At 45.5% G+C, this 14,154-nt stretch overlaps 1 protein-coding gene across 1 annotated transcript in view; it reads left to right on the forward strand.

Moving 5' to 3' along the window:
• Positions 1–11,790: 11,790 nt before the first annotated feature.
• The window catches only part of tmem154 (transmembrane protein 154), an 84,740-nt gene continuing 82,376 nt past the window's right edge, over positions 11,791–14,154 (forward strand). Inside the window, exon 1 of the mRNA XM_070871437.1 lies at positions 11,791–11,926. Within this exon, the coding sequence (XP_070727538.1) occupies positions 11,839–11,926 (88 nt within the window). The 5' untranslated portion in view covers positions 11,791–11,838. The remainder of the gene's footprint in view (positions 11,927–14,154) is intronic.

Below are 14,154 nucleotides of genomic sequence, written 5' to 3' on the forward strand. Positions count from 1 at the left end.
AACAGCATCGGTATCGATACCCTGCCCCTGATCGGCTCCACCTCTCAGGCATCCGATGACACCAACCGCCACAAGCCTGAAAGAGCAAACTGCGCTAAGGCGCAGCCTCCAGACCCTATCGCCACCAAGGCTCCACCCAGGAATGAAGGGTCACCCGCAACAGTTCTCCCAAATGGAACCGAGACCAGCCAGGGTCCCAAACCAAATAACGCCCAGGCAAGCGAGTCAGCAGTTCCCTGAGCACTGCTAGACGGCTGCTCCTCAGGGAGCAGCAGTGACCCGGGGCGTAAGGAAAGGACAGGGAGGTCACAGGCATCTGTGAACCTGCCCAATACTAGGAGCAACGGCAAAGGCCCTGAGAGCAGGCAACTTGAGCCAACCGGGTTCCCACTGCCAGCACTGGGCACCGCGCCACCAACAGACTACCTGGACACCATCCAGCAGTTCTGGTACTAGTTTGTCCTCACACCAGTACTAATTCCAAGTATGTATCAAGAATGTACCTCACCAGTCAAATGTACTTGCCTCACAACTGTACCACAAATATAATGATGTAAATGCAAATTTTCTTTTCTGGACTTCAATGTATATGAATGTAATGAGCCACCAGCATAATCTATATGTGGGGGGGCGTGGGGGGGGAGAGAATAGAGTGGTCATGGATGCACAAACAGAAACCACCAGCACCTCTACTGCCAACGAAACACCACCTACTCACCCAAGATGGAAACGACCCTCCAAGGATCAACCAGATAGAGCTAAGCCCAGAGCACAGTCAATGCATGAAGGCGATTTGCACTAAGGACTTAGGGGAAAGTGATGTCATGTATCCAGACATGTTTACTGCTTGTACTATTACATGATGTGCCACCAGAGGGCACTACTATGGGAAACTTGTACACCAGCTGTATGGTCACTAAGGTGTGCCACCAGAGGACACTGCAGTAGGAGACTTGTTGGTTACCTGTACAAGTGTGCCAGGCCTAGTATAAAAGGCAGGCCACCATGTGTGATCATCACTCTGGAGTTATATTAAATGGACTAAGGACACTACAGTTCAAGTGCAATACTTTGCCTCGTGGAGTTATTATCAGAGCATCTAAAGGCATAACAGAAGGCAAGTCCTGTAAATTCATCAGGTCCCTTCAAATTAGCCTGCTGCCTGGCCTGTGATGTGTGAGCCTACTCTTGCCACCCATCCTGCCCCCTCCTCTGCTGCTAACCAGTTGACTGTTCTGTTATCTTTTGCAGAACTTGAGGTCAACCCTGACAATGCAGAAGAAGATTCAGAGGAGGATGAGCCTGAAGAGGAGAATATCTTCCAATCCAACCCTCCAGACCAAGAACATTGGGGTGAGGGGGAGGGGATGGAGCTGGATGAAGCTCCCACTGTTGTACTGGCTTTGGAGGAGGTGCCGCTCATGGAGGTGCCAGCCCCTTCCGTGACTAGTGGTTTGAGTGTTGGTGGGACATTCCATGGTTTCACACCTTCCGAGGTTGTGGATCCCAGTGGTGTGTTGCAGCGAGGCACACCCAGGGCCCCGCCTTCCGAGGCTGTGGGTCCCAGTGGTGCGGTGCGAGCCACATCCGTGGGGAGGAGGAGAAGGAGAGCTTGACCGCGCTCTCCTGAGGTGCAGGGTTCAACAGATGTGGTTCAGATGGTGTCATTGAGTGCAGAGAGCATTGACCTTACCCGATCACTCCTGGATGCCATCAGTGGGGTGAGTAATGAGGTAGCGGGACTGTCGAGCGAAGTAACAGCAATGACACAAGAAATGAGAGCAATATCTGGGATCATCATTGAGTGAATAGTGGCCATGAGGGAGGGAACGCTGCAGGTAGTTCAGACAGTTTTGCTCAACATGAGGGAGGGAATGTTGCAGGTCGTTGAGACACTGTCAGGGCACATGTTGGAGTTAGCTGCTGCAATAAGGGAACACACCCAGACCCCGCGTCTATGATGGAATCAACTGTCATCCCAACTCCAAACCCCACACCAGCCTCTGAAGAGCCCAAAGCCGGGCCCTCCAACTTGCCGCCTGACACCGATGCCCCCCACCCTCAAAAGGTGCGCAGTACCCGAGATGTTAGAAAGAATAAGCTTGGCATCAAGCCCAGAAACACTGCGCCACCGCCTGCGGGCAGGGGTGGTGGAATGTCCAAGATCAAGCGCAGCGGGCGGTCTTAGACTAAGGGGGATGAGAGATGGGTGCAGCCTTTCTTTGCTGCTGCTGTTGTTGTTGTTATTATTGATACTGTTGTAACTGTACTTACATTAAAAGTTTTTTGTAAGTTATGTAAATTTACAAGTTTGTACGTGATCTTAAAGTTTTTAAGTGATCTTAAAGAGTAATAGTAAAGTAAAGTTTGATACAAGAATAATTTTATTAAAGTTAAGTTAATACATTGTAAACTTTTGAATAAAATATATTTTACATTAAAACTGAATCAGGTTCCATTAACACAACACAACATTACGGAACAGCTCCAAACAATAAACATGTCCATGTGGAATAGTTGTCGCTGAGCCCTCAGGCATCAGTAAAGTGTTCACGGATGAGCTGCTGGCTCAAGTCTCGAACAAGGCCCACCCTCCTCCGCCATCGTGCTCTGGCCTCAGGCACTTGTATGGCTTCCTCCTCCTCCTCATCTTCATCATCCTCCTCCTCCTGCTCATCACCTGCATCTTCCACATCATTATCATCAGCCACTCTCACCGCAGGTGGGTCTTCCATTACCAGATGCTGCTGCCTCATGATGGCTAAGTTATGCAGCATGCGGCACACAACAGTGAAGTGACCGACCATCTCACAGGAGTACAGCAAGCAGCCTCCGGAATGGTCCAGGCATCGGAAATGCTGTTTCAATATGCCAATGGTCCTCTCAATGATATTGCGTGTCGCAATGTGCGACATGTTGTATTGACGGTCAGCTTCCGTCCGGGTTACGAGTAGGGGTGTCATGAGCCAGTTGGCGAGGCTGTACCCTTTGCCTCCCAGTAGTCAGCTCTGCCCTTCTGGCTGCTGCTGCTGAAACAATGCAGATATAACGCTGTTGTGTAGGATGAACACATTATGAGTGCCGCCAGGGTATCTTGCATCGACTGACATGATATGATGCATGTCGTCACACACGAGCTGCACATTAATGGAGTGGAAGCCTTTTCTGTTCCTTTACATCTCAGAATCCTTCAAAGGTGCTTGCAAAGCGATGTAGGTATAATCAATGCAGCCCTGTACCTTTGGGAGGCCAGCAATCCTGGAGAAGCCCACAGAACATAAGAACATAAGAATTAGGAACATGAGTAGGCCATCTAGCCCCTCGAGCCTGCTCCGCCACTCAACAAGATCATGGCTGATCTGGCCGTGGACTCAGCTCCACTTACCCGCCCACTCCCCATCGCCCTTAATTCCCTTATTGGTTAAAAATCTATCTATCTGCGATTTGAATACATTCAATGATAAGCCTCAACAGCTTCCCTGGGCAGAGAATTCCACAGATTCACAACCCTCTGAGAGAAGAAATTCCTTCTCAACTCGGTTTTAAATTGGCTCCCCCGTATTTTGAGGTTGTGCCCCCTAGTTCTAGTCTCCCCTACCAGTGGAAACAACCTCTCTGCCTCTATCTTGTCTATCCCTTTCATTATTTTAAATGTTTCTATAAGATCACCCCTCATCCTTCTGAACTCCAATGAGTAAAGACCCAGTCTACTCAACCTATCATCATAAGGTAACCCCTCATCTCTGGAATCAGCCTAGTGAATCGTCTCTGTACCCCCTCCAAGGCTAGTATATCCTTCCTTAAGTAAGGTGACCAAAACTGCACGCAGTACTCCAGGTGCGGCCTCACCAATACCCTGTGCAGTTGCAGCAGGACCTCCCTGCTTTTGTACTCCCTCCCTCTCGCAATGAAGGCCAACATTCCATTCGCCTTCCTGATTACCTGCTGCACCTGCAAACTACCTTTTTGGGATTCATGCACAAGGACCCCCAGGTCCCTCTGCACCTCAGCATGTTGTAATTTCTCCCCATTCAAATAATATTCCCTTTTACTGTTTTTTTTTCCCAAGGTGGATGACCTCACATTTTCCGACATTGTATTCCATCTGCCAAACCTTAGCCCATTCGCTTAACCTATCTAAATCTCTTTGTAGCCTCTCTGTGTCCTCTACACAGCTCGCTTTCCCACTAATCTTTGCGTCATCTGCAAATTTTGTTACACTACACTCTGTCCCCTCTTCCAGGTCATTTATGTATATTGTAGACAGTTGTGGTCCCAGCACCCATCCCTGTGGCACACCACTAACCACCGATTTCCAACCCGAAAAGGACCCATTTATCCCGACTCTCTGCTTTCTGCCAGCCAATTCTCTATCCATGCTAATACATTTCCTCTGACTCCGCGTACCTTCATCTTCTGCAGTAACCTTTTGTGTGGCACCTTATCGAATGCCTTTTGGAAATCTAAATACACCACATCCATCGGTACACCTCTATCCACCATGCTCGTTATATCCTCAAAGAATTTCAGTAAATTAGTTACACATGATTTCCCCTTCATGAATCCATGTTGCGTCTGCTTGATTGCACTATTCCTATCTAGATGTCCCGCTATTGGGTGGCCGCATTGTGGAGCACCTCCATTCAGTCCGCAAGTGTGACCCCGAGCTTTCAGTCGCCTGTCACTTTATTTCTCCACTGCATTCCCACTCTGACCTCTCTGTCCTCGGTCTCCTGCACTGTTCCAACAAAGCTCAATGCAAGCTCGAGGAACAGCACCTCATCTTTTGTTTAGGCACTTCACAGCTTTCTGGATTCAACATCGAGTTCAAAAATTTCAGAGCGTAACCGCTGCCAATCTTTGGCTACCCCACCCCCCCCTGCACCCACCACCCCACCCCTCCCACCCCCCTCTGAGCCTGTTTCTTTCTTTCTTTCTTTTCTCCTTGTCTCTAATGGCAGATGGTCATTATCCCATCATTCACACCCGATCTTGACGAATGTTTTTCTGGCATTACCATTTGAATTTGGGCCATCATCCCTTTTGTCTCTCTAATCTCTCCTGTCTTCCAACCTAGCACAGACCTTCCCTTTTGTTCTTTCTTCCCCTCCCCCTTTCAGTGCTTGTTAAGAATCTGTTCTTTTCAAATATTCTCCAGTTCTGACGAAGGGTCATCGACCCGAAACGTTAACTCTGCTTCCTCTCCAGAGATACTGCCTGACCTGCTGAGATTTCCAGCATTTTCTGTTTTTATTCCAGATTCCAGCATCCGCAGTATTTTGCTTTTGTATTAAATGCTGGTGTTCAAAAAGATTTAAGTGTTCTCGTACAGGAAACACAGAAAGTTAGCATGCAGATCCAGCAAGCAATTTTCTTTTAAAATTCATTCCTGGGATGTGGGCATCACTGGTAAGGCCAGCATTTATTTCCCATCCTAATTGTTCCCACCGAGTTTTTGGCGAAAAAAAAATATTTAAAATGGAAGGGATGGAGGAGGTGACACAGCCCAGGCGTTTATCGCCACCAGTGACAATACCAAACAAATTTCTCAGCACAAGAGTGCTGCTGCAAGTACTGTGAACAAAGTAACATTGTTTTCGAATTGAAAGGTACAGGGCAGGATCTACACTTGCAGCTGCACGTCCGCAGATGACTCAGAGTCCACCATCAAGGGTGATAACTACAAGGCCATTAACACCTTGTTGGCGCTGCGGGGATGATCATCATTTCCATTCATGCCGCTTCAAAGGATATGTTTTCAAGGGCTGTGAAACAAAGGGACACCTCCAACGTATGTGCAGGTGAGCTGCAAATCCTGCTAATCCTGCAAATCACTATGTTGCAGAGGAGGACAGATCCATGGTGGATCACGACGAACCAGAGCCTCAGACCGAGGAGGCAGAGGTATATGAGGGGCACACATTTACCACAAAGTGTCACCTGATAATGCTGAAGGTTGAATTAAATGGACTCCCGGTGTCCATGGAGCTGGACACGGGCGCAAGCCAGTCCATAATGAGCAAAAAGACTTTCGATAAATTGTGGTACAGCAAGGCCTCAAGGTTCTGACTCCCATTCGTACTAAACTGAGAACATACACAAAGAAACTGATTCCCGTAATCGGCAGTGCTACTGTAAAGGTCTCCTACGATGGAGCGGTGCATGAGGTACCTACCGGGCGATGGCCCCATGCTGTTCGGCAGGAGCTGGCTGGGAAAGATACGCTGAGACTGGGACAGCGCCGAGCGCTTTCGTCCGTCGATAACACCTCATGTGCCCAGGTCCTAAACAAGTTCCCCTTGTTGTTCGAACCAAGCATCGGGAAGTTCCAAGGAGCAAAAGTGCAGATCCATTTGATTCCAGGGGCGCGACCCATCCATCACAAGGCGAGAGCGGTACCTTACATGATGAGAGAGAGGGTGGAGATTGAACTGGACAGGCTGCAATGAGAGGGCATCATTTCGCCGATCGAATTCAATGAGTGGGTCAGTCCAATTGTCCCAGTCCTCAAGGGAGATGGCACCGTCAGAATCTGTGGTGATTATAAAGTAACTATCAATCGTTTCTCACTGCAGGATCAATAGGCAGATGACCTATTTGCGACGCTGGCGGGAGGGAAAAGGTTCACGAAGCTGGACTTGACGTCGGCCTACATGACGCATGAGCTGGAGGAATCATCGAAAGACCTCACCTGCATCAATACGCACGAAGGTCTCTTCATTTACAACAGATGCCCGTTTGGGATTCGATTGGCCGCGGCGATATTCCAGAGGAACATGGAAAACTTGCTGAAGTTGGTCCCACGCACCGTGGTCTTACAGGACGACATCTTGGTTACAGGTCGGGACAATGTCGAGCACCTGCAGAACCTGGAGGAGATTCTTAGTCAGCTTAATCGTGTGGGGCTCAGGCTAAAACGCTCAAAGTGCATTTTCCTGGTGCCTGAAGTGGAGTTCCTGGGGCGAAGAATCGCGGTGGACGGCATCAGGCCCACCGATTCGAAGATGGAGGCAATCAAGAACGCACCGGGACCACAGAACGTGATGGAGCTGCGGTCGTTTCTAGGACTCCTGAACTATTTTGGTAACTTCTTACCAGGTCTTAGCACATTGTTAGATCCCCTGCACTCTTTACTGCGTAAAGGAGATGAATGGGTATGGGGTAAAAGCCAAGAAAATGCCTTTGAGAAAGCTAGGAAGCTGTTATGTTCAAACAAATTGCTTGTGTTGTACGATCCATGTAAACATTTGGTACTAGCATGTGATGCACCGTCGTACGGGGTCGGGTGTGTATTGAAACAAGCTAATGAATTTGGGAAATTGCAACCGGTTGCTTATGCATCCAGAAGTCTGTCTAAGGCCGAGAGGGCCTACAGTATGATCGAAAAAGAAGCGTTAGCGTGTGTTTGTGGGGTAAAGAAAATGCATCAATATCTGTTTGGGCTCAAATTTGAATTGGAAACCGACCATAAGCCGCTTATATCCCTCTTTTCTGAAAGCAAGGGGATAAATACGAATGCATCGGCCCACATCCAGAGATGGCTGCTCACGTTGTCCACATACAACTATGCCATCCGCCACAGGCCAGGCACAGAAAACTATGCCGATGCTCTCAGTAGGCTGCCATTGCCCATCACCGGGGTGGAGATGGCACAGCCTGCAGATTTAGTTATGGTAATGGAAGCATTTGAGAGTGAGCAATCACCTGTTACCGCCCGACAGATTAGAACCTGGACGAGCCAGGACCCCTTAATGTCCTTAGTAAAAAACTGTGTGCTCCATGGGAATTGGTCTAGTGTACCGTTAGAGATGCATTAGGAAATAAAGACGTACCAGCGGCACAAAGATGAAATGTCTATACAGGCAGACTGCCTCCTATGGGGTAATCAGGTAGTGGTGCCAAAAAAGGGCAGGGACACTTTTATCAGTGATCTCCACAGTACCCACCCAGGCAACATAATGATGAAACCGGTATCGATGCAGACTTAGAGTCCTGTGTGCACAAATGTAATACATATTTACAGTTAAGCAATGCACCCAGGGAGACACCACTAAGTTTATTGTCCTGGCCCTCCAAACCTTGGTCCAGGGTCCATGTTGACTATGCAAGTCCATTCTTGGGAAAAATGTTCTTAGTGGTTGGAGATGCATACTCTAAATGGATTGAATGTGTGATAATATTGGCAAGCACGTCCGCTGCCACCATTGAAAGCCTACAGGCCATGTTTGCCATGCACGGCATGCCTGATGTCCTTGTAAGTGACAATGGGCCGTGCTTTACCGGTGCCGAGTTCAAGGAGATCATGACCCGCAATGGGATCAAACATGTCACATCTGCCCCGTTTAAACCAGCATCCAACGATCAGGCAGACCGAGCAGTTCAAACAATCAAGCAGAGCTTGAAAAGGGTAACTGAAGGCTCACTGCAGACTTGCTTATCCCGAGTCCTGCTTAGTTACCGCACAAGACCCCACTCGCTCACTCGGTTCCCTCCCGCTGAACTGCTCATGAAAAGGGCACTTAAAACAAGGCTCTCGTTAGTACACCCTGATCTACACGAACAGGTAGAGAGCAGGCAGCTTCCACAGAATACATATCATGATCGCGCAAATGTGTCACGTGAAATTGAGGTAAATGATCCTGTATTTGTGTTGAACTATGGACAAGGTCCCAAGTGGCTTCCTGGCACTGTATTTGCCAAAGAGGTGTTTGTGGTCAAACTCTCAAATTGACTCATCTGCAGGAAACACTTGGACCAAACCTAACTCAGATTCATGGACTATCCAGCACAACCCACAATAGACCCTACCTTTTTCCACCCCCCAACACACACACAGGTGGCAACTGACCCAGCGGTTCACCACAAAGTAGAACCCATCACCCGCAGCAGCCCAGCACGACTCACCGCGCCCAGCAGCCCAGCAAGGCCAGCTGCGCAGCAGCCCAGCAAGGGCCCAACAAACGACTCACCAAAACCAGCATTTGCACCAAGACGATCAACCAGGGAAAGGAAGGCCCCAAATTGACTCACATTGTAAATAGTTACACTATTGACTTTGGGAGCGGGGACCGGGGGGAGTGTGTTTATGTATGTAAACCTGTAAATACCATGTCTAACCACCAGAGGGCTTATCCCCTGGAGTCCTAAGGGATCCCACTATACCTTGGGAGCACCTGTATATAAGGAGGCCTCACAGGCTGGAGAGGCACTCTGAGATCTGTAATAAAGGACTACGGTCACACCTTACTTTGAGCTTGCAGTGTTTGGTTTGACTCTTTATTCAAGTCATAACAAATCTGACAATACAACCACTCCCAACAGCACCTGACAAAAACTCCTTTCATTCCCCACCGCTGTGAACAATTCTCTTCCCTCTATAACATCCTTCAGCATACAATCACAAGGGCACACTGTAACACCTCTCTTTCACATTCCAAACACACTCAGCTCTTCCTCTGCTCTCTTCCCATCGCACGCTAACACCATTCTCTTCTCACATGTTGGGACTTGCACAACCACCAACTCCTCCCAGCACCCTTTCCTCACTTCACGTTCCACATATTTGGCTTTACATTCATCATCTCTCCATCCTGATTCCATCTTAGTTCTTCTCCACCTCTCACCACATGCACTATATGCACAAGTCTGATGCATCCCCACTTACCTTTTCAACAGCCACTCACTAGCTTTTCCACAGGATAAGACAGCATGTAATGCCAGAGAGAGAGAACCAAGATGGGGGAGGATTATTCAACATTATAGCCTTCACTAAGGCAGAGGAAGAAGTCTTGGAGATCAGTAGCCAAAAGAGCCATGAGCATCGGGGATGGAAAGGTTGGTGACTTACCTGAGAAGGGTGAATGCATTTTACCTGTCACCCTTCATTTACCTCAGCAAATATTCAGCAAGCTTTACAGTGCCAAGCTGCATTCTGAAGACTGTCACCTGTAAATATCCAGCCTATCAATTCCATTCTAGTCTTGTTCCTTTTCTCTTTCCTCTCGGCCCTTCTCAGCAGCAAGGTCTTTTTAAAGAAGACACCTCAGAGGAGGACAATCCTTCTGAGGATGCAGTGTCAGGTGCTCCATCCCTCCCAGGCACCAGTTCAAACATTGGCACTCTGTGTGTTTTAGATAGTGACGCAGAGGGGTCTGCACAAGGTGAAACAGCCAGTACAAGTGAATAGCAGCAGGTACTAGTGGCATGAACAGCCGAGGAGACAGTTTGCGGAGCTCTGCTGAGCAGGACATAAATGAGGACTTCAAAGGCCCAGCAATGAAAGAAAACAGGTAGGGTTAAAATCGCCCTTTTTATGTACATATTTATAGTGGAAAGTGGCTATGTTTGTGGATATGTGAACTGCATATATGGAAATAAAGACAGTGAAGTGAACTGGATATATGAAAATGTATAAGCCATGGAAAAATAACTAAGAGAATGTCAGATTGCAAATAATACATCAGCACAATTAACAGACTTTCTCAAGGTTTTAAGTTACTAATCATGCCAGTATAAATTGTAACATGAAATGGATATATGGATAAATGAAAATACAACATCAGCACAATTAGCAGAATTGCAAGGTTTCAGTTAGTAGTCACGCCAGTAAAATTGTAACATTTAGAGGCAATGCCTGAGCTTTAGTAAAAAACAGCCCATATAGATGTCGGCTCATGAGTGGACAAAGGAAAGGAAGGATCAAAGGGATAGGCTGAACTAGGATGTCAATCTAATTGTATCTTGTTATCTATTTTCAAAAATGTATAACTGTCGTTGCTTTACGATGTAACTTTGCTTGTCCATAGGAAGTGTGTACGCTCTATCGAGAGAGTATACCTTCTGTCTGATAAATCTCAGCCGATAAAATAAAGACTGCTTTGTTTAAAGCACAATCGGTATTCGACTCAGTGATTTCACTGAACCAGATTGAGAGAAAAGAACTCAGAAATCAACATGTTAACATATCACGCTGTGATTACACTGTTAGTGCTGCCTCACTTCTGTATCTCCCAACTTTCACCCTATACTGCAGAGAAATTCCTATACTCCAAACAACTGTACTTTCTCTGCTTCCCAAATTGCATGTTAACTACAAATAATAATATCAAATTTAAATAATATATAAAAATAAGGACAGAAATTATAACATTAAAATGGTATTGAATTATATCTTCACACCGTGGTGCATTTTCCCCCTGTCCTTTAACCCCGTTTCACTTCAAAACTACACTTGACCTTGACTTTCCACACGCAATGCCATGGGAAATTGACTAAATTTTTCAAGTATAATTTTTGGCCAAACAGTAATATTAACATTAATCTCTTCTTCCTGATGGAAGTCAGGCAGGGAATTTATCAGTACCTGAAAGATAAAGATCAATTTGTGTGGCCTTCTCACATGGCAGGAAGGAATGGATTTAATTATTTAGCAGGATATTCATTATCCTGTATATATATATATATATATTTATACTCGAAGCTTATAAAAACATTGCATGGCAAAATGCTTCTTATGATAAAATAGTTGCATCCTGTGTTTACAAACTGGAACAGATAGCAAAGATGTATCTCCTTTGGTGTTGGAGGAGCCTAACAGTTTAAAAAAAATCAGCAAAAAGCCAGCAGGAGTCACTTTTATGCAGATAAATAAGAATGAAACCACTTTCAGAAATAATCAACCTGGCACAGCAGCTAGTTCAGGTTGTATTGCATCACTTCCTAAAAACATCATTCAAAAACAGCTCCTGAAGAAATATTTGAATCAAAAACACGTACAGGAAACAGGAAATGGTGATGCTTCTTTGAGTAAGAGAGGAAATCTGAGCACAATGGAATTGTATGAACACTCTCTATAAAGGTAACATGAACCAGCGGTATTCAAGACTATATTTGATTCTGACGGTGGCCCTCTCATTTTCTGGCAACAGTAAGTGTCACTGTAAAATATTGTTCTGTTAAACCTGGCTGAAAACAGCTGCACTGCATGTCATGCAGCCTCTGGCTTACTTCAGTGAATAGTTACACCCAGATGTCTGAGAGATTTGACAGGAACATGCTTTAATGTTTCAGAGCACTTTAAAACAAATATGTCTCCTCCAGGTTTCTTAATGGGACCTGATAGTCGCTATAATTTTTCTCTCCACAGATTAATTGGTTAGAGGCTGATTTAGACAGATATTTGAAAATTTCTATACGTTCAAATCTGTCTGCACAAACTGTGGCGTTAATCTGTTCTTTGATTCCCCTCACCCCGCCCTACTTATGAAATCCACCAAATGGTCAGATAAGGAATTGTAAAAACACCTGGTACTCTAAAACTTATTGCTTGCAGTCATCCACATCACTCGTTATGAGTTGCAACATTTCATTGTGATTTAAAATGTGACCTATTTTGATATTTATAACTCTAATCATAAATCTTGCCGACCATAAATGTAATGCAACACTTTTCTGAAGTTGACAGTCCTGTCACTATATCTAGTTAATCATATGCATAAATTGCATATTTTTTGAAATTCCAATTCATTGATTTTTTTTAATGTGCCTCCCATTCAAAATAATCCCTGGGGAGCTCTTCTGTCAATGTTTCCTAAAGGTTGTCTTTTATTATGAGGCACATCCTGTTCATTATGAGGCACATCCTATAGACAGGATGGCTGTGCCATGAGGTCGAAATAAATTTGTTGCTATCCCTGATCCTGCATATAGTGCTGTGGAGCCGGGAGAAGCAGAGAAGAATGTTTAAAACATTATTTTTTCTTAAACTCAGCTTTCAATGGTGGCCACAGTGGCCGGTGAAAAATCCTGAGCAGGGCAGGCGTGACTCCTGGGGTGTAAAACAGGCGTTAGGCACCTCATTTACATTCCTCAGGGACACAAAGCCTGTGGGCATGGCTAAAAAATGGCATGACCCAATTTCGGGTTGGACATTTTCCAGGCATACTTGGGACGCAGGATGTTGGTCCCCAAAATTGGGTCTCATTGCGCCCATTTTACATCCATAAACCGGATGCAATAAGGTCCATTTTCTACTCCTTGTAAGTAATACAAGGATACTAGGTAATAAGGGAAAGGGATAAAATAATTTAATAAAAAACAGAAACTGCTGTGTGAATTTGAGCTATGGTAACTAACTACTACATGTCAAGGGAAGAGGAGGAATGGGAAATCTGGGAGGGTCCCATCAGTTGACCCAGGGAATGGCATTGACAGCAACTGTGGCAAAGTTGTCATTCAGTCATTCCTCCTTGCCAGAGAAGGAAGCTTTTCAGTGGGAGAAAGCAGTGAGAAGCTAAAAGGGAAAAAATATAAACAAAAATAATTGAAGTTTTTGCTATTTGTAAAGTTTGAGCTTTTTTCCATTGTTTTGCACGTTGAAAAATATTCATTGTTCATGAAAGAGTAGAAATATTTGGCTACCTTAAAACTGCACCACAGATTTTAAAAATGTTTTGCAAACCTAAATACTCTCTTTCGGAGTTTCTTTTTTCTCAATCCTCTGTTTTGAATCTACTGTGGTATGAATTGAGGTTGAGAAAACAGATTGCTAATGCAAAGAGCATGCAAAATGAAAAACTTCACAAAACAAAATCACAACAAAATCACGTACAGTACTGAAAAATTTTTGAAAGAATGAATTTAGTTCCCAGTATGATGAATCACTTGTTACGTATTTTGATAACTTTTGATTCTAACTGCACCCATGTGCTGAAATTATTGAGAGAAAAACAAATGGGCTTATTCAACTTGTAATCGATCCACGGCATAGATTCTGCAGAAGAGTCTCTTTCTTTGCAAGAGACAAAGTTGATTTCACTGGAACTTGATGTGATGGTGAAGCCATAGCTTTCATTAAACTATGCATCCTTCTCTCCATACAATTGCTTAAACCTTCTTCAGTGTTTCTCTGATTGGAGCAATCATAAAAATATAAACCCCCAATTTTAACACAGGGTGGGAACTAGAGTGCAGGACCGAAGTGGGCAGTGAGATTTTAACTCCGGGGCCTCATTGGAATGCCCCGACACTGACTCCCGCCTGGAGCTGGCAGGGTGATGTCAACGCTAGCGGGTAGGAAATTTGTGGGAGGGTCAGGCCCCAACCGGGGGCCCACAGAAACAGTCCACGGCAAGATGAAGAAGGGACAGGATTGGT

Source organism: Pristiophorus japonicus, chromosome 2 (genome assembly GCF_044704955.1).
Source record: "Pristiophorus japonicus isolate sPriJap1 chromosome 2, sPriJap1.hap1, whole genome shotgun sequence".
NCBI lineage: Eukaryota > Metazoa > Chordata > Chondrichthyes > Pristiophoridae > Pristiophorus > Pristiophorus japonicus.